This window comes from Triturus cristatus, chromosome 10 (assembly GCF_964204655.1).
Source record: "Triturus cristatus chromosome 10, aTriCri1.1, whole genome shotgun sequence".
Taxonomy (NCBI): domain Eukaryota; kingdom Metazoa; phylum Chordata; class Amphibia; order Caudata; family Salamandridae; genus Triturus; species Triturus cristatus.
Genome location: NC_140593.1, coordinates 368,776,108 through 368,799,293, shown reverse-complemented (window position 1 = coordinate 368,799,293; position 23,186 = coordinate 368,776,108). Strand labels below are relative to the sequence as shown.

At 44.8% G+C, this 23,186-nt stretch overlaps 1 protein-coding gene across 1 annotated transcript in view; it reads right to left on the bottom strand.

Annotated features, from left to right (window-relative positions):
* DNAH11 (dynein axonemal heavy chain 11) overlaps window positions 1-23,186 on the bottom strand; it is a 3,007,685-nt gene that overhangs the window by 2,136,526 nt on the left and 847,973 nt on the right. The window contains exon 15 of the mRNA XM_085631597.1: window positions 5,478-5,810. Within this exon, the coding sequence (XP_085487723.1) occupies window positions 5,478-5,810 (333 nt within the window). The remainder of the gene's footprint in view (window positions 1-5,477; window positions 5,811-23,186) is intronic.

The window sequence follows — 23,186 nt, the reverse complement described above, 5'->3', positions numbered from 1 at the left end:
GAGTGCACAGTTCTCAGTGCAACTGATTCCAGATAGACAAGAGTTCTTTATTGCCCTATTGTGTAGCATGTCTCTCATGTGGCAATTTACACAGCATCCTCATCCGAGTCTGCTGCTGGTCAATCAAACTTCCGTGGCAAGAGGTATTTAAGGAAGTCACTAGCAGCATTTGGTGTCGTAAAGATGGTTTGTTTCCCTTCGTAGTCGATTCGTAATTGTTCAATGTATAACATGGCATATTGGATATCAGCTTTTTGTAACAGTCTTAACTGGGAGGAACTCTCAGCGGGCCATCTGGACCGCCATCATAAAGTGAGGGTAAAATGCGACTTTATTGCCTTGATATTTTATATCTATCATGTTTCTCGCTAGTCAGACCACAACATCTCTATCTCAATAGTTTAATAGTTTCGCAATGATTTGGCATAGTGGCGCAACAGGTGATGGCCGTGCCATAAGAGAACGATGGACTCGCTCCACACTCAGGAGCTGAGAGAGATTGTCAGCACCAAAGATGTAAGTCAACATTGTTTTGACATAAATCTCCATCTTGCCCATGTTCATTGATTCAGGTACCCCAGTAATGCACAAGTTGTTTAGGCATGAGCAAGTCTGCAATTCTTCAAGTCTTCGTTCTTCGCTTGATTCACATCCAGTATCTTCTCCATGTTGAGACATTTTGCATCGGCAGTCTGGAATTCATCCTCTGTCTTTGAAATTTGCTGCTCAGCCTCCCTGTGGCATGAGGACTGTTCGTCTAATTTTGCCAACATGTGATCCATTCAGATATTAAAAGCGTCTATTTCACATCAATTGACTGAAGGCTGCTCTGCATTGCCATTTATGTAGTTTCCAGGGGGCGGAGGGTATCTCCCAGGATCGAGATGTCTGCTCATAAATTAACGGGGCTTTCTGTGTCTGTTATAGTAGAGCTCCTCATGTCAAAGTTAAGGCGCGTTCGGCATCTGTCCATATTCCCCATGCTGGCTCTCAATGTTGGCATGCGACTATTTGAGTGCATGCACCCTCTGCCATCAACTCAGTCCCAGGGGGCACCAGCTGCTTGGTGGTATAGTGATCATGAATCCTGGCCATAAGACAGCGCATTCTCACCACAAGGCACTTACCGCTGCTGTGGACACCACCAGCATATGTTATGAAATACAATACCACTGGGTCGAGCCCAACCTAGTAGTAGCCACTGGCCACCCTCCTCAGCAGAGGTCAAGCCATCCATGCCCACAATGGAGCAGCCAATGCGGGAGCCCAAGGGTGCCTGGCAGACAGACATGTGGCTCACACTTCCCCAAGCATCTTTTCGTGGATTCCCAGGCTTCCCACTGCTGCATCTTCAGCGTACATGCAGCGCTTACAGGATCATATTGAAGGCTCACCACAGTGCAGACAGGATCCCAGTGACGGCCCACTTCAGCGCCAGACCACCAAGGGGCGCACTTTCGATTCTTACCAGAGGTATAGATAGGGCCGAAGAACTCACTGTGCGAGTGAAGAAATATGAAACCAGGGGAGGCCAGCACAAGAGTAAAGGCCTAGTAAAGAGCTCTAGAGAAAAGGCCCTGTGCTGGCCGACATGATCAGGGGATTAGTCAAAGGCCAGGAACCCCACAGTGGCAGCCACAGTCACAAGTGGGAAGACCGTGTCTCCACCGTGGTCCTTCACTCTCGTCGGAGGCCTACATCAGCAATGGCGGACCCACAACGCTCCACTCCAGCAGGCGCAGTTTGCTATGGATCATGGGTCGGTGTTGCTGAAATATGCGGGGAGCCAACAGTCAGGATTTACCCGGGTAAACCGTCCATTCTACAGGGCCATGAACAGCAGCACACATCTAGCCCCTTCCTGTCGCAGCCCCATTATCGCCTCACTTCACCAGTCGCTATGGATGCATCCAACTCAGCACCGTGGACTTTGCAGCCCCCGCCACAGTGTCACTCCGAGGCTTTCGCTCTCACATGCCAGTGGTCTTGGGGTACACACAGCGCCGCAAAGCTAGCGAGACAAGCAGTCAACATCCCCCAGTAGGCTCTTGCAATACCATGTGGCTCGGCCTACTTCCTTCAGCGTAAGTGCAGACCATATAGCATCCAACACTGGCTGCTAGTCCATTATACTGTCATGCAGCACTCTGAGGGGTCCCAAAATGGTGCATTTGTGTTGGTACCTTCTTCTAGATGGCTAATACATCTGTGAGGGACACTCGACCGACGAGGATTAATTGAATCAAACCTCTGGAAGTTACCCGTGATTATTTTCACTGTTTAACCGATGGTTTGACCACGGCTTTTCTAGCAGCATTGACTCTGCTTTGGAGGATTTGTATGGAGTTCATCCCCTCTTTTTGAGTGTTCATTACTCTCGCCTACACTTTTCGGAGCCTTTCAAGCCCCATCATCCCTGACGAAACATTGCGCCTACTAGGCCTTTTCCCCCTATCGGATACGGTGCCCTACTGCCCTCACTTTCACTTTTGTCCTGAGGAAGACCCCGTCAGTAAGGATTAGAACCAACCTACATGGTTTCAGGGGTCGAAACGTCGACACATTATTGATGACAGTATCACCAACAGCGCATTTTGCACTGTGATCTTCTACTGTACATGTCTAAGTAAATGATTGTAATCTATCTGTTATGAACTATACTATGAATATGTGGCATTGAATAGTATGCCCAACAATTTGATTGTGATACCTTTGAATATTGTTTGTCACTTGCCTCACTACCTCACTCAAGTCACCTTCCTCCCTTCCCCCCACTCAGTTGGGCACACCGTTATATTTTAATGTTCTTTGCAAATTGTTTCCTTAAAAAATGTGCATCAGGTGCTTAGTGTGATTAAATAACACTTTAACACTAATCAATTTTTCTGTTTCGTTTTATTTGATATAATTTTACACTGATTTGATGTAATAGTACTGGAACCACCATGTTCTATACAGAATGACGGATGGCAGGATAAATTGTGGATTTTGTTGCCCAACCAGAAGAGCTGTACTATAATGCGGCCATCTTGTCATGGGCTCTCTGGCACCTCTCTAATACAGGTTAATTTAGTGACTTATTATGGTTCACCCTGCAAACGGATTGCGGCTGTTGCTTGATCAGGGCTCACATCCCAGTCAACGAACAACCCAATTTCTCACACCACATATTTGGTAAAGCCATGATAATACAATTTACATCCAAACATCATTACATTAAATAGTTCGCAACTCTTGTGGATCGATTTTCACAGGTCTGACAACATTTTGCAAAATACCCATTTCATAAACGACATTTTATTTTGTGTTTTACCTATAACTTGATCATAGTTCAATTGCATAGAACTGTGAACAAAGTATTATATATGGCGTAATTGCATGGTATTTGCATACATTGGTGACTTACAATTTCCCCAACCTTACGCTTGTTTTTGCATGCAGGGCAAACCTTGCAATAATCTAGACTGAGGACAAATAGATAATATGGGGATGATAGGGCGCTCAGATTCTTCCTCTTTGCACATCGTCCTTCCTTTAAAAAGGTGGCCTTTGTTGCTCTCAGGGAACAGCATACTCAGAACACAATGGACTTTTGTGTAAGTTTACTACATATATGCAAAATGGAACTTTATTCAGTACCCTCATAAGTACATATAAATGCCAATAATATAATGGATAAATTAGTCAGTCATAAAAGTATTAATCAACAATCTCATATTAAGCATCACTAGAAAAACGAAGAAGGTCAATGATATTTTCATTCAAAGTAAAAGTAAGCGCAAGAGTCCATGAATTTTTCAAGTATTCAACTTGTCGGTTTATTCCTTTGGTACTCCCAGCAAGGATTCTGCCAACACGTGTTTCGTCTAAACATAGACTTGTTCAAGGCGGTTTAAAGTAAGGAGTCTAGACGCTCCTGACATACGTTTTTCCACCACGAAGTCATATGAAAGATCTCAGAAATTGATTTTCATGCTCGATGGTACTTGTTTCGCATCCCTGTATGTCAATCCTCAACCATCAATGTCCCGGATGCGCCGATGTAACCTCCGAAAAACATATATATTTGCGTTAGTAGGGACATTGCTGGTTGAGGATTGACATACAGGGATTTCGAGCATGAAAATCAATTTCTGAGATCTTGCATACGACGTCGCGGCGGAAAGACTTACGTCGGGAACGGCTAGACTCCTTACTTTAAACCACCTTGAAAAAGTCTACGTTTAGACGAGACGCGTGTTGGCAGAATCCTTGCTGGGAGTACCAAAGGAATAAACCGACAAGCTGAATACTTGAAAAATTGATGGACTCTTGCGCTTACTTTTACTTTGAAGGAAAATATCATTGACAACCTTCTTTTTTCTAGTGGTGCGGAATATGAGATTGTTGAATACAACTTTTATGACTGACAAATTGATCCATTATATTATGGGCATTTATATGTACTTATGAGGGTGCAGAATAAAGTTCTATTTTGCATATGGTACACACATTAGCTTTTCTGATGTGTAATTAGCACCTTTGGGTAGTAGGTGTATTGAACTGGTATAGCACCTCAATTTGTCTCGCTAAGTTATTCACACAGGACTTGACTAGAGTAGTAGTATCTGAGGTGCGGTAATTTCCCAACTAGGGACCACTACTACCTTATTTGAATTCATTATAAGTGTACTACATTTTTTCTTCTCACAAACTACAAGTGTAGTTTTAGGTCTAGTATTTTCACGACTAAAGGCACTGTCCTATCTTTTCATGTGTGGCGTTCTCCACAGTCGTAAAGATACGACACAAAAAACCACACTTGCAGTTTGTGTATAGCAAACAAAAAGTAAACTTACACATAGGTATAAGTTTAATTTGGTGAAAAAGGCTCTATGAGTCTAAATGTTTGGGTGGTAACCTAATCTGTTAGCCCACAGTGTGTGTGTGGCTCCTTTACCTAACTCCAGCTCCAGACAGGGCCTTTTTGATGTACGAGTTTGCTGGAGCTGCATGCAGTGTGATGTGACCATTTGAGCCAATGGTGTTTTGAGAGTAGGTACTTCTGCCCTCACCTGGTGATTACTGTCCCCGTTGCGATCAAGAGGACTGCAGACTGAGGACTTAAAGAGATGATGCGCTGAGTTGTCCCTTTAGTGGCAGCAATATGGTCTTTGCAAGATCCTATTCTTCATTTCAACTAAGAATGCATTCTACCTCATTCACCTTGTCTAACCCCTTGCACTTGCTGCACAACAAATGTCAGCATACATGTCACAATACCAGGCTGAGCCTTCAGTTTATTTAATGGTGATAATCTACAATGGATCACATGATGAATACAGTCTGAATCAAAACATGTTCATTTTTGTTTGATTATTTTGTATGTTTCATGTAGTATACTAATCCTTTGTAAATGAAGGCAAAATAATGAATTATATATCTGCACATACATTTATAACCAATTTATCCAGACAACTAGTGAATGCATCACTTACCTGATAATTTTCCATGCCAAGGTGTTCTGCGACTCGTTTAACTTTTGCAGACATTTTGAAAATATCTTCCAAAATCTCTTCTAAAAGATCATAAACGCTATCTCCAGCTTCCTTTTCTAGGGAAGGTTTAAATATAATTCCATGGGAACTGAGAATCATCTGCACCTCAAATAGAGAAGCTGGTTTTACATTTGCATCAGTGTTCACCAAAAGAAAGTTTAAGGAGCAGAATATGGTGTTAAACAATCCATCGATCACAATATCATCAATGTATTCTACATAGATCTTCTTGCCCTCTATTGTAGACCCAGCTTTGAGGAGCATCAAGTTATCCTGAAAAAAACACAATAGTTAAACCTTATGCAGATCCTACAATATTCAATAACCAAGTTTTACATTCAGTCCATATATTCAAATATAAATGCACAAGTAAAAGCAAATATTCAATTAATGTTCTTATAGTTTTAAAATAGGTCTTGAAGAAGCTTGATATACAAATGAATTGGAGAAAAATGAGAATTTGTGAACTTAACTATAGACAAGTCATACTAATCCAAAAATGTGATTAATACATCAGGAGAATGTCATACAGATACAGGAGTTAAAATTGCAGAATTTCCACCAGGTGTGTGTCAAGGACTGAGTGTTGTGGCACTGATGAAAGTGCTGCCCAATCTGGAAGCCACATTTTCTGTCCCAGTTGGCACACAATCAGGTGCTTGTTAAGCGTGACTACTCACCCGTAAGAGTCAAGGTGCAGGGGGGGGGGGGGGCACAGGTTCCAGTCCATCAAGGAGGGGGTCTGTCGAAGTACCAGGTTTTGAGATTTCTTTCAAAGATGGGGAGCGATGTTGTTTGTATGAGGTGGAGCGGAAGGTCATTCCAGGCTATGGCTGCCAGGAAGGAGAAGGAGCGGCCTCCTGATCTGGTCTTTCTGGCATGGGGGACCACGGCGTAGGAGAGCTGATCGTAGGGGTCATTTGGGGTGCGTGGAATTTGAGTTGGCTGTTCAGGTATGCTGGTCCGGGGTAGTATCTTGAAGGTGACTCTAGCTTCGATGGGGAGCCAGTGGAGTGTGCGCAGGTGCTGGGAGATGTGGCAGTGTCTTGGCAGGTTGAGGACGAGTCTTGCAGCGGCGTTTTTGATGTTCTGTAGCTTGCGGGTGAGGTTTTTGTTTATTCCTGGGTAGAGTGCGTTGCTGTAGTCGAGTCTGCTGGTGACCAGGGAGTGAGTGACGGTCTTTCTGTGTTCGAGGGGGATCTATTTGAAAGTCTTATGTTGGAGGCGGAGGGAGTGGAAGCAGAAGGACAAGATAGAGATGATCTGGCGGCCCATTTTGAGCTCTGAGTCCAGGATGATTCCCAGGTTGCGTTCGTGGTCCGTGGGGGTGGGTGGGCTTCCGAGGGCAGGGGGCCACCAGTTGTCGTTTCAGGCGTCGGGCTTTGGGCCCATGATAAGTACTTCCATTTTGTTGGTGTTTAGTTGTAGGCAGCTGTTTTTCATCCATTTGGTGACGGCTTCCATGCCTTCTCGAAAGTTGTGTCTGGCGGTGTTGGGTTCACTGGATAGGGAGAGGATGAGTTGGGTGTCGTCTGCGTATGACACAATGTTGAGTCCGTAGGTTCTGACGATGGGGGTGAGAGGAGCCATGTAGACGTTGAAGAGCGTAGGGCTGAGGACGGACCCCTGGTGGACTCCGTAGGTGGTAGGTGTAGGTTCCAAGAGGAAAGGGGGGTGTCTGACCCGCTGCGTTCAGCCAGAGAGGAAGAAGCGTATTCAGTCAAGGGCCTTGTCTTGGATCCCTGCATCATGGAGTCTGTGTATTAGGGTGCGGTGAGAGACTGTGTCGAATGCCGCAGAGCGGTCGAGCAGGATGAGGGCTGCTTTTTCTTCTTTGTCCAGTAGGGTGCAGATGTCGTCTGTTGCAGCAAGGAGGGTGGTTTCCATACTGTGGTTTTTTCTGATGCCGGATTGGAAGGAGTCGAGGATGCTTAGGTTTTGGAAGAACACAAGGAAATAAAAGCAAAAGCAGTAAAAAGTGCTTGCCCCCAATACAGGGAAAATACTTGCAAGGCTGAAGTTTGGATCTGGGTAAGACCAGGACTGCAGTAGAGCTGGAGTAAGGTCAGAACTAGAGCAGAGCAGGAGATGCCAAGCCTGGAGTTGAGCTGGCGCTGGCAGGCCTGGAGCAGCACTGTTGCTGGTAGGCCTGGAGCATATCTGGCAGGCCTGAAGTCGAGCTGAACAGGTTTGGCAGAGAAAACTGAAGCACAGAAGGAATTGGAGTGAAGAATTCAATAGCAAAAGCAAACCAGAGGAGCCACAATGCACCGGTACTCTGATCAGAGGCTTATTATATGCTGCTGAGACAAGGACCAGCTGACAGGAATGGGTTAGTCACAGAAATGTATCCACTGGCATGCCATTCACATTTGGTGGCCATCTCTGAATGGAGTCTCAATACAGAAGTGTTGGACTTGAGCTTCAGCTTACAGCCATCCTGTTTGCTGGTACAGAATCATAAAAATATATCTTCCCTTCCGAGCTTCATGTTTCCTGAAAATTATGAGGATGAGGGAATATAGGAACTGGCTGCAAATAATTTGAATCAAATGACAACCATTACTGATTCTTTCCTATCAATATATCGGCAAAAGATGGGTTTTCTGAGGCACAATTGACAAATGTGGTTTAGCTCTTGACAGTAGGGGTGGGCGGAATTTGCGTAATCGCGTTCCGCAAATCTCCGCGAAACGGTAAAAAATCTCCGCGAACACGCAGAAATTCCGCGAACACGCGGAATTGCTTGTTCGCGATACTTTTTTCCTGTTCGCGATCGCTGTTTGCGTGCTCGGGGTGAAATATCTCGCGAACACGCATATTGAGAACGCGAACAAGCAAAAAATTTCGCGAAGTCGCGGAACGCAGATTTATGGGCAATTTCGCGTTCTCCGCGGAACGCGAAATTACCCAAATTCCGCAAATTCCGCGAACGGAACGGAATTTACCGCCCAGGCCTACTTGACAGTTCCAGGGTTGGCTGTTCACGTTATTTGGAGTATGTCTGAAGTGACCACAACTACAGACAGTTAGTAGTTGAAGACGTGTTTATTCCTGCTCATCTCATCAACAGCTTCCAGGGAAATGAGTTTGTGCTTCAAGCACAAACAATGCATCACCATGGAGTTTATAGAACATTCATAGTGCCATGACAACACTTCTAAAGCTATTACAATATCTCCCTTCTTTGCATAAATAATAACAAGCAAACAAAAAACAAAAAAGTAACACAAAATGTATACATTTAAATAAAAATGAATAACAAATAAATTCACCCTAGATAAATACATTGCAAATAAAAGAAGTATGAAAGACAAAGTTAATTCACCAAAATTACAAAACAAACTTAAACCATCTACATACTATAACACATTACAAATCCATACGTTTGGGAACAAATCTTTTGCGTGTGCTCCTCCTGATTGATATAGAGGATCCCTCTGGAGAAATACCTTGTGATGAACCATCACAAGACAGACTCTCCCCATTCAGTCCAAGTTTCCCACCCTCTCGGACAGAAAAACCAATACCTGGTACAGAATTTAACTTCAAACCCATTCGTACCGCAACCTTATCAGGGATCTTATATCACCATGGAGTTTATAGAACATTCATAGTGCCATGACAACACTTCTAAAGCTATTACAATGTCATTAAACTCTCTGGGCTACTGTTTTCTTCTTGAAGCATTTTGAAAGTATTCTGGGTCAGAACTGGTTACAGATTCTAAATTTTCAAGAGAACTCTTATAAGTCTGTAACCAATGGTCAAGCTGTAATGGGAACAAATTATCTCAAATTGAACCCCCCCCCCCCCCAAATCTGAAATTCTTCCAGTTTTCAACAAAGATGTAGAAAAGGTTACTATAACCTCCAAAGCCAGGACACTGCCCTCAGCCAGTCACGCCAGTTTGCAATCTCTGGATAATACTAGAGCTCAACCTCAAACTTAATAACCAAATCCCCCACATAATCAAGGACTGTTTTATTAAGACTAGAATGCTCTGGCTTTCTTTACCATTATTGGTTATAATCACTGTAGCAAACACATTTGTGCAATCCAGACTGGATTTTGGCTATCCTGCATACTCTAGACCTCCTGAAGAAATTTACAAAAAATCAAAACGCCTTGGTCAGAACAATTTTGAACCTCAGATAATTTCATGAGGTTTCCAGCTGCTAGATCTTATTTACTGCCTACCAATATAGAAGTGCATTATGCTCAAAGGTGTAAAATATATCATGGCTAATCTCCGTTTTTCTTTTTTAAACCAAATAAATTGCAAAAATATTTTTCCTTTAGATCCTTATGATCATGCACCAACAATAACTTTGTGATGCCCCTCTCCAAGTATACCACGTGGGGTGGGATGGCCTTTATAGTGCAAAGCTTAGGCCTCTGGAAGAAGATTACTCTCAAATTATGTATTTTCACTCAATTACTGAAGTTCTGGAAAGTCATATACCCTGGTGGCTTATGATCTAGTTATATTTATATTCTTATTTCACTAGGTAATTGTAGGTGCTGGATCAAAAGCTGCACTGTTTACAAATATCCTTAAATAAATAAATGAATTAACCAACACTGTGGAATCAGAAAGAGCCAACACAAGAAAATCCATTTAAAGATCACTGAGTATATTGTAATTTTGAGCTATTTTCAGGTTATTTGGTATATGAGCTCTATGCACATATTATTAACGTCTCTCATTTTTCTTAGGACCTGATTTAGAATTCGGCGGACGGGTTACTCCATCACAACGGTGACAGATATCCCGTCCGCTGAAATATAAATCCCATTACATCCTATGGGATTTATATTTCAGCGGACAGGATATCCATCACCATCCGCCAAGCTCTAAATCAGGCCCTAATTCATCTTCAACTCTACGGAGGAAATACTTGGAATGACTTTTGAAGGCTGCACCTTCTGGGGTATCGTATTAACCAACTAATCGGCCTTAGGTGAACTATGCCCAAAAGTAGATCTTTTACTTTTAAGTAGCTCAGGGCTAACATATATAACTACTTCTTCAGTATGGTCAGACTTGGACCAGTAACCAGATGACAACCCGCAATGCTCATTACCGAAGTTGTAACTCATAATTATGGTCCTGGATACCCAATTATTATATGGGTTGCAGTGTACAAGCCAAGGCAGTCCAAAAATCACAGGATGAAAAGATGTGGCAATGACATTTAATGAGACTATTTTCTTGTTGTCCCTCGATGTTATGCATAAGGGCTTTTGTTTTGACATTTACAGAACCTGAAGCTAACCACTTACCATTCCATGTGTTTACCAAGTCTGCTCTTTGCTCTCTGGCCATGGGAATACATTGTTGTTTCACCCAGGCCTGATAGATATATATGCCATGACAGTAACTCCCAAGTCCAGAAGGACTGGCACTTACAGACAGCGCCCAAAACTCACTTGAGTAAACACACTAACGAGTCATAGCGTAGAAGCACCAGTAACATTGACATAGTCTTGTCTCAAAATATTTGATGGAACTTTTGACAAGTCTAACATATCATGAGAGAATAATAGGTCTTTGCTAACCACAACAGAGAGGCCCCTAAGTGACAACTACAAGGAACTTCTTCAGCTTATAACATTTCCCTAGTGATTCCAGGGTCCATACGTTTTATAAATGGAGAGGGAGGTAAATCAAGAACTTTGGTTACTGAGGATCATGGTAACCTGAGAACTGTAGCTTATTGGCTCATTCTTTTTCCTTTTCTGGTCTTATTTCATTGTTTTTATCATCTGTCTGTGAAATTAATATAGACAATTAAATCAAACTAAATTGGCATCCTTGATCTCGATCTCTTCCAAGAAGGGTTACCCGAGTACATTAAGCCAAAATAGTCTCTGCGACTACTTGCTTCAATTGGTAGTGTTTTAAAAAAAATGTAAACTCTTTTTTTATTAAACTTTGCTCATCATACAGTAAAGACAGTATTCAAAGCAATCGTTCAGTGTACACTTTAAGCAGAGCAGACAGCATCAAATACATGACACTGACAGTCAGTAGAAACTGAGCCTTCGTGGCTTTCAGAAATGTCAAGCCCCCACAGGTAATACACAGAAATGTCTGGTTACCCTCTTCTCTTCCTACACCAACTCCCACATACCCAATAACCTTTGTAAGTATGCCAGTTGCCCCACACCTTTTCCCTTTTCCCTTTTCACTTGGTAAACCACTTGCTTCACCTGCTGGCACCAACCATGTCAGACCCCAGTCTTCAACTCTAGGGGGGCATCGCTGTGCCCCAAGCGCACGCAATGCTATGCTTGGCCACTCCCCGCCACAACAACCAGCCAAATATTCTGGTGTCTTGGCCATGCCGACTCACCTGTAATAGTCAAAAGGAGGCATTTTGCATCTAGGGGAACCACTAGATTGAGCACCTGAAGCATTTTCCATACCACCTCTGCCCGGTAGAGTTGTATTACCAGGAATACCCAGAGGATGTGAAAAAGGTGCCCTCTTGCCCATAGCCCCTCACACATAGTGCCGATTCACCTCTCCCTATCTTGTGGAGAAGCACTCTAGAATAGTATGATCTATGCAGGATCCATAGTTGTACTAGCTTAAAGCGAGCTTGTATCGCCACTTCCCTTAGGCTTTGCAAAGGCTCTGCCCGGTCATCTTATTCTAATGTCCCAATGTCTCTTTCCCAGGCCTCTCTCAGTGCCATTATCGGGTACGCCGGTTCGCCACTGTCAGCAAACACTAAATCATTAGCCACCATCAACTGTGTGGTCCAATAGTTCTTAAGTATGTCAGGGACAAGGGCGTGGCTTGGAGCCGCCTGTAATGTCTGCACTCTAGCAAAGCTATAGACCAACTAGAGTGGCAGCCCTAAAATCCGTACATTGATCTGCACCTGCACGGGGGCCACAGAGGCAGCGATCAACCCCAGATTCCCCCGATCTACAATTACATTGACCCGGAGGATGTTGGAAGCCAACGCGGAAGATCAAAGCAGCATTCGGTGAGATGAGTGAGGCCTGCGGGGCGAAGGGCCAGGAACCGAGGAAGCCGCACCCACAGCGCTGAGGGACATGGCCGAGAGAGAGAGATGAGCAGCTGCCGGAGTCGATTCTGGGACAACGGGACTCCCCGGGAGGAGATCATCGTCAGACTCATGGACGTCTGCATGAAGACAGGGCGCTCTGGCAGCTGTGGCGGTGCCTGGGACGTGAAAGCAGAGAGGGAAAGGGCGGCTGCAGCAGCATGGGCCCCGCGATGGAGCGCAATCGAGAGTGGACACAGCAGGAACCACGTCTCGGACCAGGGAAAGGCCTGAGCACAGGCAGGGAGCAGATTCCCAGCGCCCGAGATGCTACGGGGTGCAAAATATGAAGGTACAGTGACAGGGGTCATCAAACTCTTGAGTAGACTTCAAATCTTGCAAGGCTGGGAGCGGTAAAAAAAAAAAGGCACAGAGCCAGCTTAAAGTGTTATTGGGTTAGTGGACTGGCTCACCGAACAGACATCTAATAGGAGTGGTTGATACTCAAGCAGAAAGTAGTGAGCTCACCAAAACCTACAGCCTAAAGACAATTGGAAGGGCTCTAAGGAGACAAATGTAAATGAGTGTGTAGAATCAGGGGCAACCAGCACCAACAGGCTGGGAGGGGCCTGGAGCCTCGAGAGGGAGACCCTCAAAAAAGACCAGGAGGGTCCGGGAATTGCAAAAACTATATACAAGGTTGAGGAGATCGAACAAATTCCATAGAGTACCCCCTGGACACTCTGCGTCCCGGAAATGGTGAAACCAAAAGACCCATCCACACTACAAGCCAATAAGATGGACAAATACACAGTCATAATGCCCCACACAGTGGCTCCGGGTGCACAGACAGAAGAAACAGGGGCGGCAGAACCCTAGCTGATGGCTATCATGGCGGCCATAACAGCTCTCAAAGGCACAATCGAACCCAAAATTGACACGGTCACTGTCAAAGTAAATTTATTAAGGGCAGATTTTCGTAAAATAACGGACAAAGTAACAACTGCATAAGGAAATATAACACAGCGGCAAATCACTACAAAAAAACAGGAAGAACTAATTCAACACCTCAAGCTGCAACAAGGGACGATAGCAGCAAAGCTTGAAGATCAGGAGGGGCGTGCATGACGAAATTACATTCTGGTGGTGGGAGTCCCGGAGGGAATGGAAGGTCCGAGTGTGGACCTCTTCCTGGAGGACCTTATTCTAAAACACCTGCGCCCTTTCAGCCTATCAAACTATTTCACCATTGAACGTGCGCACAGAGCCCCAATACCAAAACCAAGGCGAGGTGCACTGCCTCAAACTATTATTGCATGGATCCTTAACTATAGACACAGGTACAAAAATTGCGTAGTAACTTTGAAGCCGTGAAACGAGAATTACAGAATAAAGACATTAAATACATGATGCTCTACCTGGCAAGGCTGAAAATAATGGCAGAAGGCAAGTCCTGGCTTTTGGTCACATCAGAAGAGGCCAGGGACTGGTTAGAGGGATAGAGAGTGATGAAACAAAAATCACCCAAGGCAAGGGACCAGCGTAAACCTCCCAGGTACGAGGGAAGCTACAGAGAAGAAAGAACTGAATCGGGGCAAGATGCAGGTTTACACGGGACGACAGACTCTCTGCAAGTTGGGGAGGCATGTGGTTTTAGACCTGTCAAGCAGGGTAGCAGGGTGGGGGTGGGCGGGTTGGGAGAACTAATTAGCCATGTTTGGCGGGTTTGTATTGTTTTTATTTTCTATATGCTCAGACAGTATCGAAGGAGACATACACAAACACAATGATACCAACCGAAGGGTCTTTCAACATCCCCGAATACTTAATACACTCATCGATTGTCGAATAGATATCCAGGGATACAGAAGGCTTGAAGAAACTGATCCGAACCGTAATATCAGGAAACTTAACTCACTATGACAATGAAAATTTTGACGTGGAACGTCAATGGACTAGTCAGTAAGATAAAACGAAACTTGGTACTACAATATCGAAGACAACATGCCCCAGACATAGTATTGCTCCAGGAGACCCATCTGATGGATAACCAGTGCAAAGCTCTGTATCAGTGGGGGTACAAAAATTTAACACATGCGGGGTACACATCGGGTTCTCGGGGAGTGGGAATATTAGTCAAGACATCTGTTCCATTTGTTCCAGGTGTTGGTGTGACAGATTGGGCAGATATGTAGCATTGACTGGATCGTGGGAGGGTAACACAAAAAATCTATGTTTGGTTTATGCTCCCCCAAAGCTACATATGGATACCCTCCCAGCACTAGGAGGGACAATACTTGAAATGCGCCAGGCAAGTTTATTGTGGGGGGAGATTTGAACTCAGTCATGGACCCGCAGATAGACAGATTATCTGGGGCAGTAGGAACAGGTGAAAGGGAGCCCCTGGAGGGATTTACAGTACCAATGGTGATGATTGACCTGTGGAGGGCACACAATCAAACAAGCCGACAATATACGCATACTTCAGCCGCACATAATAGTCATTCCCAGATAGATTATCTATTTACACTTAAAATGCAGCTGGGCCTATATATGGGCACATCCTGTAAGGCACAATATATCTCTGACCACACCCCGGTAGAAGTACAGTTCCAAGAACCAGTAAGAAGCAGAGCTCTGCCCGCAAGACTTGAGCCATGGCACTTCAAAAATAAAAAATGTGTGCAAAAAGTACGGACACAAACAACACAGTACTTCCAAGAGAATGAGGGAGTTAGTAGAAGCGGTCTCCACCCTTTGGGAGGCATATAAAACAGTGATTAGGGGATACGTCCAAACACAAAACGGCATTCAGAAAAAATACCAAACTAGAGAGCTCAAAGAGAAAATGAGATAAGTCAACTGGAAAGTGAGACTTGGGAAGGGAGGAACTCGGACAAGTCCATAAAACATCAACTTCGGCTCAAGCAACAGGAATTTAGAAGCATAGGGAAGCGAAAAGTGAGAGCCCAGGCATTAACTACCCAGAGGAAACTATATGATATGGGCGATAAAGCAAATAAAATTATAGCCTGGCTTGAAAAAAAGAGACAGGGAAAGAAGCTGTGTCTTGGAAATAAATACATCAGAGGGAGTAACACATGAAACAGGTGAGGATATAGCAGAGGCCTTCGCATAATATTACGAAAGACTCTATAACCCCTCGTCGAAGCGCACAGCATGGGATTGTGCAGAGTTGCTGTGAGAAGTTAACCACCCCACACTGTCCAAAGAAGATAGAGAGACACTAGACCAAGACTTCACGTTGGAAGGGATAGCAAACGCTCTCACTGATTTACAATTAACCCTGGACGGCCAACTACGCTACGCTTAAGTAGTTTGCGTAGTTTGCGCTACTTCGCGCTACGCAAATTGCATGTAGCACAGTGCAAAAACGCGTAGCGTAGGGGGCATTTTTTGCTCGCTCGCGGTCCTCAACGTTAAGTTGGCGACCGCGAGCGAGCAAAAAGACATCCCGGCAAGACTTTTTCCTTGTTCGCGATCAGCAACATCAAGTTGGCGATCGCGAGCGTGGAAAATAAACCTCCCGGTGAGATTCTCAATGCGGGGAGGTCCGGTTTCTCATTGCGAGTGGTCGCGTATGCTCGCGACCGCTCGCGATGAGAAACTACCAGTCCGCGTTGAGAAAGCTGCCGCTCGAGTAAAAATCTACTCGAGCGGCAGAAAACCACAGCTCGCACTGTGCGAGATGCTGTTTTCAATGATTGCACAGAGCGGACAAGCATCCGGCACTGTGCAATCATCCCGAAGAGCGCACTACGCAGTTCACGTAGCTCACGTAGTGCACTCCGCGTAGCTACGCGTAGCGCTACTACGCAAACTACGCCCAGGGTTAGTTACAATCAGGGAAGGCGGCAGGGCCCAATGGCCTGCCAGTGTAACTGTACAAGAGTGTAGCAAGTAAAAGTGAACCCCATCTGTTAAATATGTATCAGGAATCGAAGGAAAGAGGAGAATTACCAAAGGATCTACGAACAGCCACGATTGTAGTGGTACCGAAGAAAGGGAAACCACCTACCGATTGTGGGTCCTATAGACCTATAACATTGTTAAATACTGAGGCAAAAGTGCTAGCTAAGGCCTTGGCGACCAGGTTATGTCCGGAACAATCAGGATTTATGCCACATAGAGGCACAAGACTCAATTTAAGAAGATTAAATGGGGTGCTACATTGGACTCAAAGAGAATACACTGAAGATGCAGTGCTCCTATCCCTGTACGCGCACAAATGGCATTGAACAGTATTGAATGGCAATACATGTTTGCAACACTGAACAGATTGGGCTTTGGACATAGGTTCTGTGCATGGGTAAAGCTTCTATATCAAGATCCAAAGGCCAGAGTAAAGGTTAACAGAGAAATATTCGCCCATTCTCACTTCAAAACGGAACGAGACAAGGCTGTCTGCTCTCACCTATGATCTTCGCACTGGCACTGGAGTCCCCAGCAGCCTGGGTCTGTAATAATCCTATGATAACAGGCATACAGGGAGGAGGCGACTGGGAAGACAGAATATCCCTTTATGTGGATGATAAGCTCCTCTATCTGGCAAAAGCCATATAGGTAAGCACACAGGGTGCTTCATATATTCCAGTTGTTCGGGAACTATTCTGAGTACACGATCAACTGGGATAAGTCACTGATTTTCCCATTGACGGGCGACATCGCCCAGAGATTGATTGGCACACCACCATTAGTAGTTAAGCATGCCTTCACATACCTGGGTATAAAAATATCCACGAATGAGGAGGATTTCCCGGCAGGGAATCTGTACCATCTGATGCAGTGATTGAGGAGTGATGTGGAGTGCTGGAGAAAACTACCGATATCATTGATGGGCAGGGCAGTACTCTTTAAAATGATGTCACTGCCCAGACTACTCTATATCCTGCAAAATACCCCATGCAAAATACCAAAGACAGTGTTTCAAGGTATCAATAGCGAGGTGCGGAATCTCGTATAAGATGGAAGCTTTTCAGGAATAGCACGCTTCAAAGAGGAATACATGAGGGAGAGCTTGCAGTTCCTGACATTCGAAAATACTACTGGGCCTCGCAATTGATAGTGGTGAATGACTGGGCATTCGCGGATTGCAATTATTCGGCCTTTCCAGGAGATCATTGGGCTAAGGGAGAAAGAGGCTATCCAGCAACATTATACCATAGAAGTAAGGAAAGACTGCTCCCACCACACATGCAGACAGTAGTACGCGCCTGGCGTGAAACCAACAAACACCTAGGATGGGAGGGGAAATTGACGGGGAAGACACCACTAAGGGATAGCGACCAGCTACGACAGGTGGGGGACCTGACAGGATTTAAAAAATGGGAACTGCTGGGGATTGAAGGTCTGGGTGAAATTTGGAGAGGGCAGGCACAGCTTACATTAGAAAAGCTACAAATTGAATATGATGTGGCTGAGACAGAAAGATATAGATACCTACAATTGAACCATGCACTAAGCCAACATATTAGGGAAGGGGTAACCTTGTTGGAATTCTTGCCACTGGAAGACGGATTACTAATTGATCCTAGGATGATCAAGGTCACCTCATTAACATATAAGAAAATTCTATATAACTCACCTAACCCGATAGACCCCCTGAGGAGGGTCATGAGAAATGCAACTGGGACTAGAAGATGATGATTGAGAAGAGGCAGTGCAGAGTCCCTGAGAGGTAGCTATAAGGGTGAGATTCCATCTTGTTCAGATGCGCATCCTACAAAGGTCATATGCCTCTAGAACACTACTGCAGCGAGTGGGCTATGGTACATCTAGGTACTGTGCATTAGGATGTGGATAATTAGGCATCTTCTTTCACATCATTTGGGAGTGAACCTACATCCACAGTTACTGGACAGAAGTAACACGAACCATGTCGGATGTCTCCGATGTAGAGATCCCAATGGAGCCACCATGGCTACTGCTGTGTGTGACAGGTGAGATAAATTGGCCCAAGTATACACTAATATGGCTCAAGGTAGCGGCAATAGTGGCAAAAAGAAACATTGCAAAAAAGTGGGGTGCAACCTGACCTCCAGATCTCCGGTAATGGAAGGAAAATTGGATTAGTGGTTCACGGGTGGAGAAAGTAACATAAAAATCCAGAGGATGCCCAAGGAAATGGGACAACATTTGCCGACAGCAGGATGCATATAGGGGACATTAAGACGGAGTAGAGAGGGAATGATGTAGAAACAAAACCTGGGGAGAACATATATCTATAATGGAGCTCTTGGTTTCCCATAGCCATAACGATACCAGTGTTGGGGCGGGAAAAGGCTAACAGACTAAGAAGTTCATGGTATGGAAAATGTGTGTTCTGATTCTTTGTAACATTTATGTATGGACAGAAGTACTGAATGAATGTTGATAAAAAGATTTTTTTTTTTTTAAAGTATGTCGGGGACTGCAAGTCGCCTGTCATAGGCCCCTATATGGAGCATACTAAGCGCGATGTGCGAGCTGCTCTCGTTTCACAACAATAGCCTCACTGCCTGGTCAATCTTTTGAAAAACATCCAGGGGAATCCTGCAAAGGTATATTTTGGAGAACACATATGAGGCGTGGAAAGGTAATTTTTTTTATAAAGCACCTCTGCCCAGCAATGAGAGCGGAAGAGTTCTCCACTGTTCAACATCCTTGTAGAGCCTGCCTAGCTGTGGAAACAGATTTCTGCGCAGAACCTCGCTAGGGTCATGGTTGATGTAAAAGCCGAGGTTTTGGAAAACCTTCCAGCACCAAAGGTGCTATACAGCTGGAAGGAAGCCTCAGGAGCTTTCACACCTAGGGGAAAATTACAGACAGCTGATGCGATACCTTGGATAATCCCCAAAAATTCAGAAAATTGGCAACATTCTATCTATGGATAGGTTCGGTTGAGTGACGAACAGCAGTATGTCATCAGAGTAGAGGGATATTAATTCCTCCCACCACACATCACTACGCACTCCCTATATGAGTGGATCTTGGCAAAATCAAGTAGCCAGGGGCTCTAGTGCCAATACGAATATCATAGGGGACATGCTTACCTTGTGCCCTTCTGCAGGGCGAAGACTCGGGACACTGTGTTGTCCGTTAGTGGGCCCTGATACAGAGCTTTACCCAGCCATAGAATTTGATGCCAAAACCCAGATCAGCAAGGGTTGCGAAAATGTAGTTCCATTCGATACTGTTGAATGCCATTCTGGCTTCCAAGGAAATAAGCCCCATCTGCTCAGCATGAGGCATAGTGGTCATGTGTAACACCCCATAGAGACGCTGTGGGTTTAAACGGGCTCTCCTGTGCGACATAAAGCTTGATTGATCCGGATGGACCATTGATATAATAACCCTCTTCAGCCTGGTTGCCAGGGCCTTTGCAAGCACCTTAGCTTCCACGTTTAACAGAGATATGGGTCTATGTGATCCGCAATCAGCCGTCGGTTTGTCTTTCTTGGGGATAACCACTACGGTAGCGGTCCTTTGATCCTCCGGGATACCTCCCCCCCTTCTTGTGCTGATGGAACATGGCCAGCATGTGCTCTGCAATTTTAACTACCATACCTTTATAAAGTTCTACCAGTAGGCGGTTTGGCCCCACCACCTTTCCTAATTGGAGGTCCTGTATAGCCAATGCTATTTCAGCTACTATCAAGTCTTCTCCCCGGGTACCCCGGTAGAAGTGTCAGCAGATTTTGTCCTGCAGGAAGGCGATGCAGTCTGTGTTGGACATGGTAGTCATGAAGGTGTATAGACCATCAGAGTACATGACAAAGGTCTCTGCTATGGCGGCACTAGTCATCTGGAGGACACCATCACGGTCTAGGATTTCCAGTACCCAGTTGCATTCTCGGTCTCTCTTGTCTAACCATGCTAGTAATTTAGTGGTTTTATGTCCTACATTATACAGCCGGCATTGAGCTGCAAGCGCATAGGTGTGGGCCCTGTCCTCCACCAGCTCCTGCAAGTCATGCTGCTTAAGACGGAGTTGGTGTTGTAGGCCCTCAGTCCCCTCCTCTAAGAGCCAGGCCTCTAAGGACTCAATGTTGCGTTCGAGCACCTTGCACTGAATTCTCCTCTCTTTTTTGAGTTTAAAATGGCTTCACGTCATGGGTCCACGGCGGGGGTTTGTATTGCCAAATGATAATTTCAGTATTAGCGGTGTCCCTCTCTCGACCTATAATGCGATCATCCGTGTCCCGAACAGACGAGAAGCCATTTTAAACTTCACAAAATTCGGGCCTTTGGAAATCCCTGAAGCCCACACTGGTAAAACCGTGAGTTTTACTGCACATATTAACTCCTCAGGTTAGGGTACGCCTTAGCGAGCGTATACCACCGGGGATTTATGGTCTTGATGAAAGCTTATCGCAATAGCAATCATAAGCAGAAACATATCAACCACTATTTCACTTAGGTATTAAATTGGACGGGTCTGGTTTACCTAACTAGCCAGCGCACGTCCGTCTCACTTGTTTTTAATGATCGGAGGTGTTTGCCACCATTAAAATTAATCTTGGACAAAACCTTCCATCTTTTAACTTGTACTACCCCTTGCACTGACACTTTCTCACAACAAAATCCTGCTCCGCTGTAATTCAGGCGTCGAAGCACACCAGGGAGGCACTCGGTCTCCCTGGTGGGAACCAATGATGAAGCATGTCACCAACTGGTTGGTGAGTGATGGTTCTTTAAAAAAACCAAGATTTTTTCCTTGCACAATTTTTTATTCTTGAGCACTTTTTCTCTGGAATTGTTTGTCACTCTTTTGTTGATATCAAGTATATTTGCACCTGATTACATAATTAATTTACATATAAGTCCCCATAAAGTGTTATATCATGTATCAAGGGGTGATAAATTAAATGCTACTAGTGGGCCTGCAGCACTCACTGTGCCACCCAATTAATTAGCACCTTAAAATATATATCAGGCCTTCTATTGCCGCCTGAATGCAATTTTAAACTATCAATTCAACTTGGCAAAAAAAAATCTTTGCCAAGCCTTATACTCCTGTTTCATTACATATACATCGCTCCTAAGGTAGGCCGAAGGCCGCACATATGGCATGGTGCATTGTAATTAAAAGGTTGGACATGTACTTTTACGTTTTAAGTTTGGAAGTGAAAAACTCCTAAATTTATTTTTCACTACAGTAAGGCCTAACTCTCCTATAGGATAACATTGAGTTGCCCTATTACATTTAATAAGTGCTAACTTCTCATTAGGAGCAGGTTGGAATTCATGTTTGGTGTCTATGAAATTGTATTTTAAAATCTTCTTTAATGGTACAGTTGGATTTTAAATCCCAATTTCGAAAATACCACTTGTAGAGAGTCAGAATTTTCCTGCCCTAGCTATTTTCTTCCTGTAGCCTGTCCCTGGATCACATGACTGGGTGTAGTTAGCAGTTGGACTTTGTATATTCCTCCCAGACAGTCTCACAATAGAGGGAGTAGGTGTGCTTGGGTGGGCCATCACTGGCAGGATGGGGGGCAGACCTGGGCCAGTCTCACTTGCAAATCAATAGGCTGTGCCCTGCTTTCATACAAAAGGACTTCACTACCTTATTGTTCCTGTAGTTAGGTTGGAGCCAGTGCAGGGGAGGCAGAAATCTCCAAGCACTTCAAAAAGAAATCTCTAGAAACTGCTCCTACTTCAAAGATGGAACCAGGAACAAAAATCGGACCCTCAGACCCACACTTCATTCCACTTTCTAGACCTGTGGAAGGACTCTCAGAGGACTGCCTGCTTCTGTAACTTGTCGTGTACTACGGAAGACTGCTTTGCTGCACCTAGAAGGGCTGATCTGCTGTCTTAAGCCTGCCTCGAACCCTCAGAAGCCTGCCCTGCTGTTTGAGCCTTGTTCACAGCTTAAACCTAGTATTACCAGAGTGACTGCAAGGGCTAGCGGACTGGCTTCCTGATCAGAGCCTCAGAGACAGAAAAGGCTGTAACCATGTTGGACTGGCACCTGGACTCAGCCTGAGTGAGTCCTGACACTTAAAGTGGTGTCTCTCTGTTCTGGACCCTTGGAAGTGGTGCTAAAGGTGCCCAGATAGCCAAAATCCAAAACTTGGGGCATAGATCACTTTTTAGTCAACAAACATTGTGAGAACTAAAAGGAGACCGGGACCGACCCACTCATCGATCCGTCCTAGGTGCATTGCCGGGGATTGGCCTGATTTTGCAGAAGCTCCCACTACATTCTTCTGCACAGCAGCAAATCCTGTTCAGCAATACTTCGCAGAAGGGGTATCCAACCTACTGAATCACTCCTCAACTACAGCCTACAGCTTCCTCCCACTGGAGATTTTCAACGTCCAAAAGAAGAGGCTAACTCCAAACATAAAAATCTTTACTGCAACTTCATCCAGCGGTTCCCAGCGACAACACCTCCTCCTCAGTTTCACGCCTGCAGCCTTGGCCCACTGAACTTTACCTTCTCAGACATTTTTCCCCAAATATTTCTTCCAAGTTCAAAGGTCAGAGTCGACCGAGCCCAATAAACTTCTTGAATCCAACCCATGATCCATCGCGGTCAGCCATACATTTCGAATTTAACCCAGTCTTGCGCGACTAAATGTGCACGGTTGGCGTTTTGATATTTTATGTGCTAGTCTTT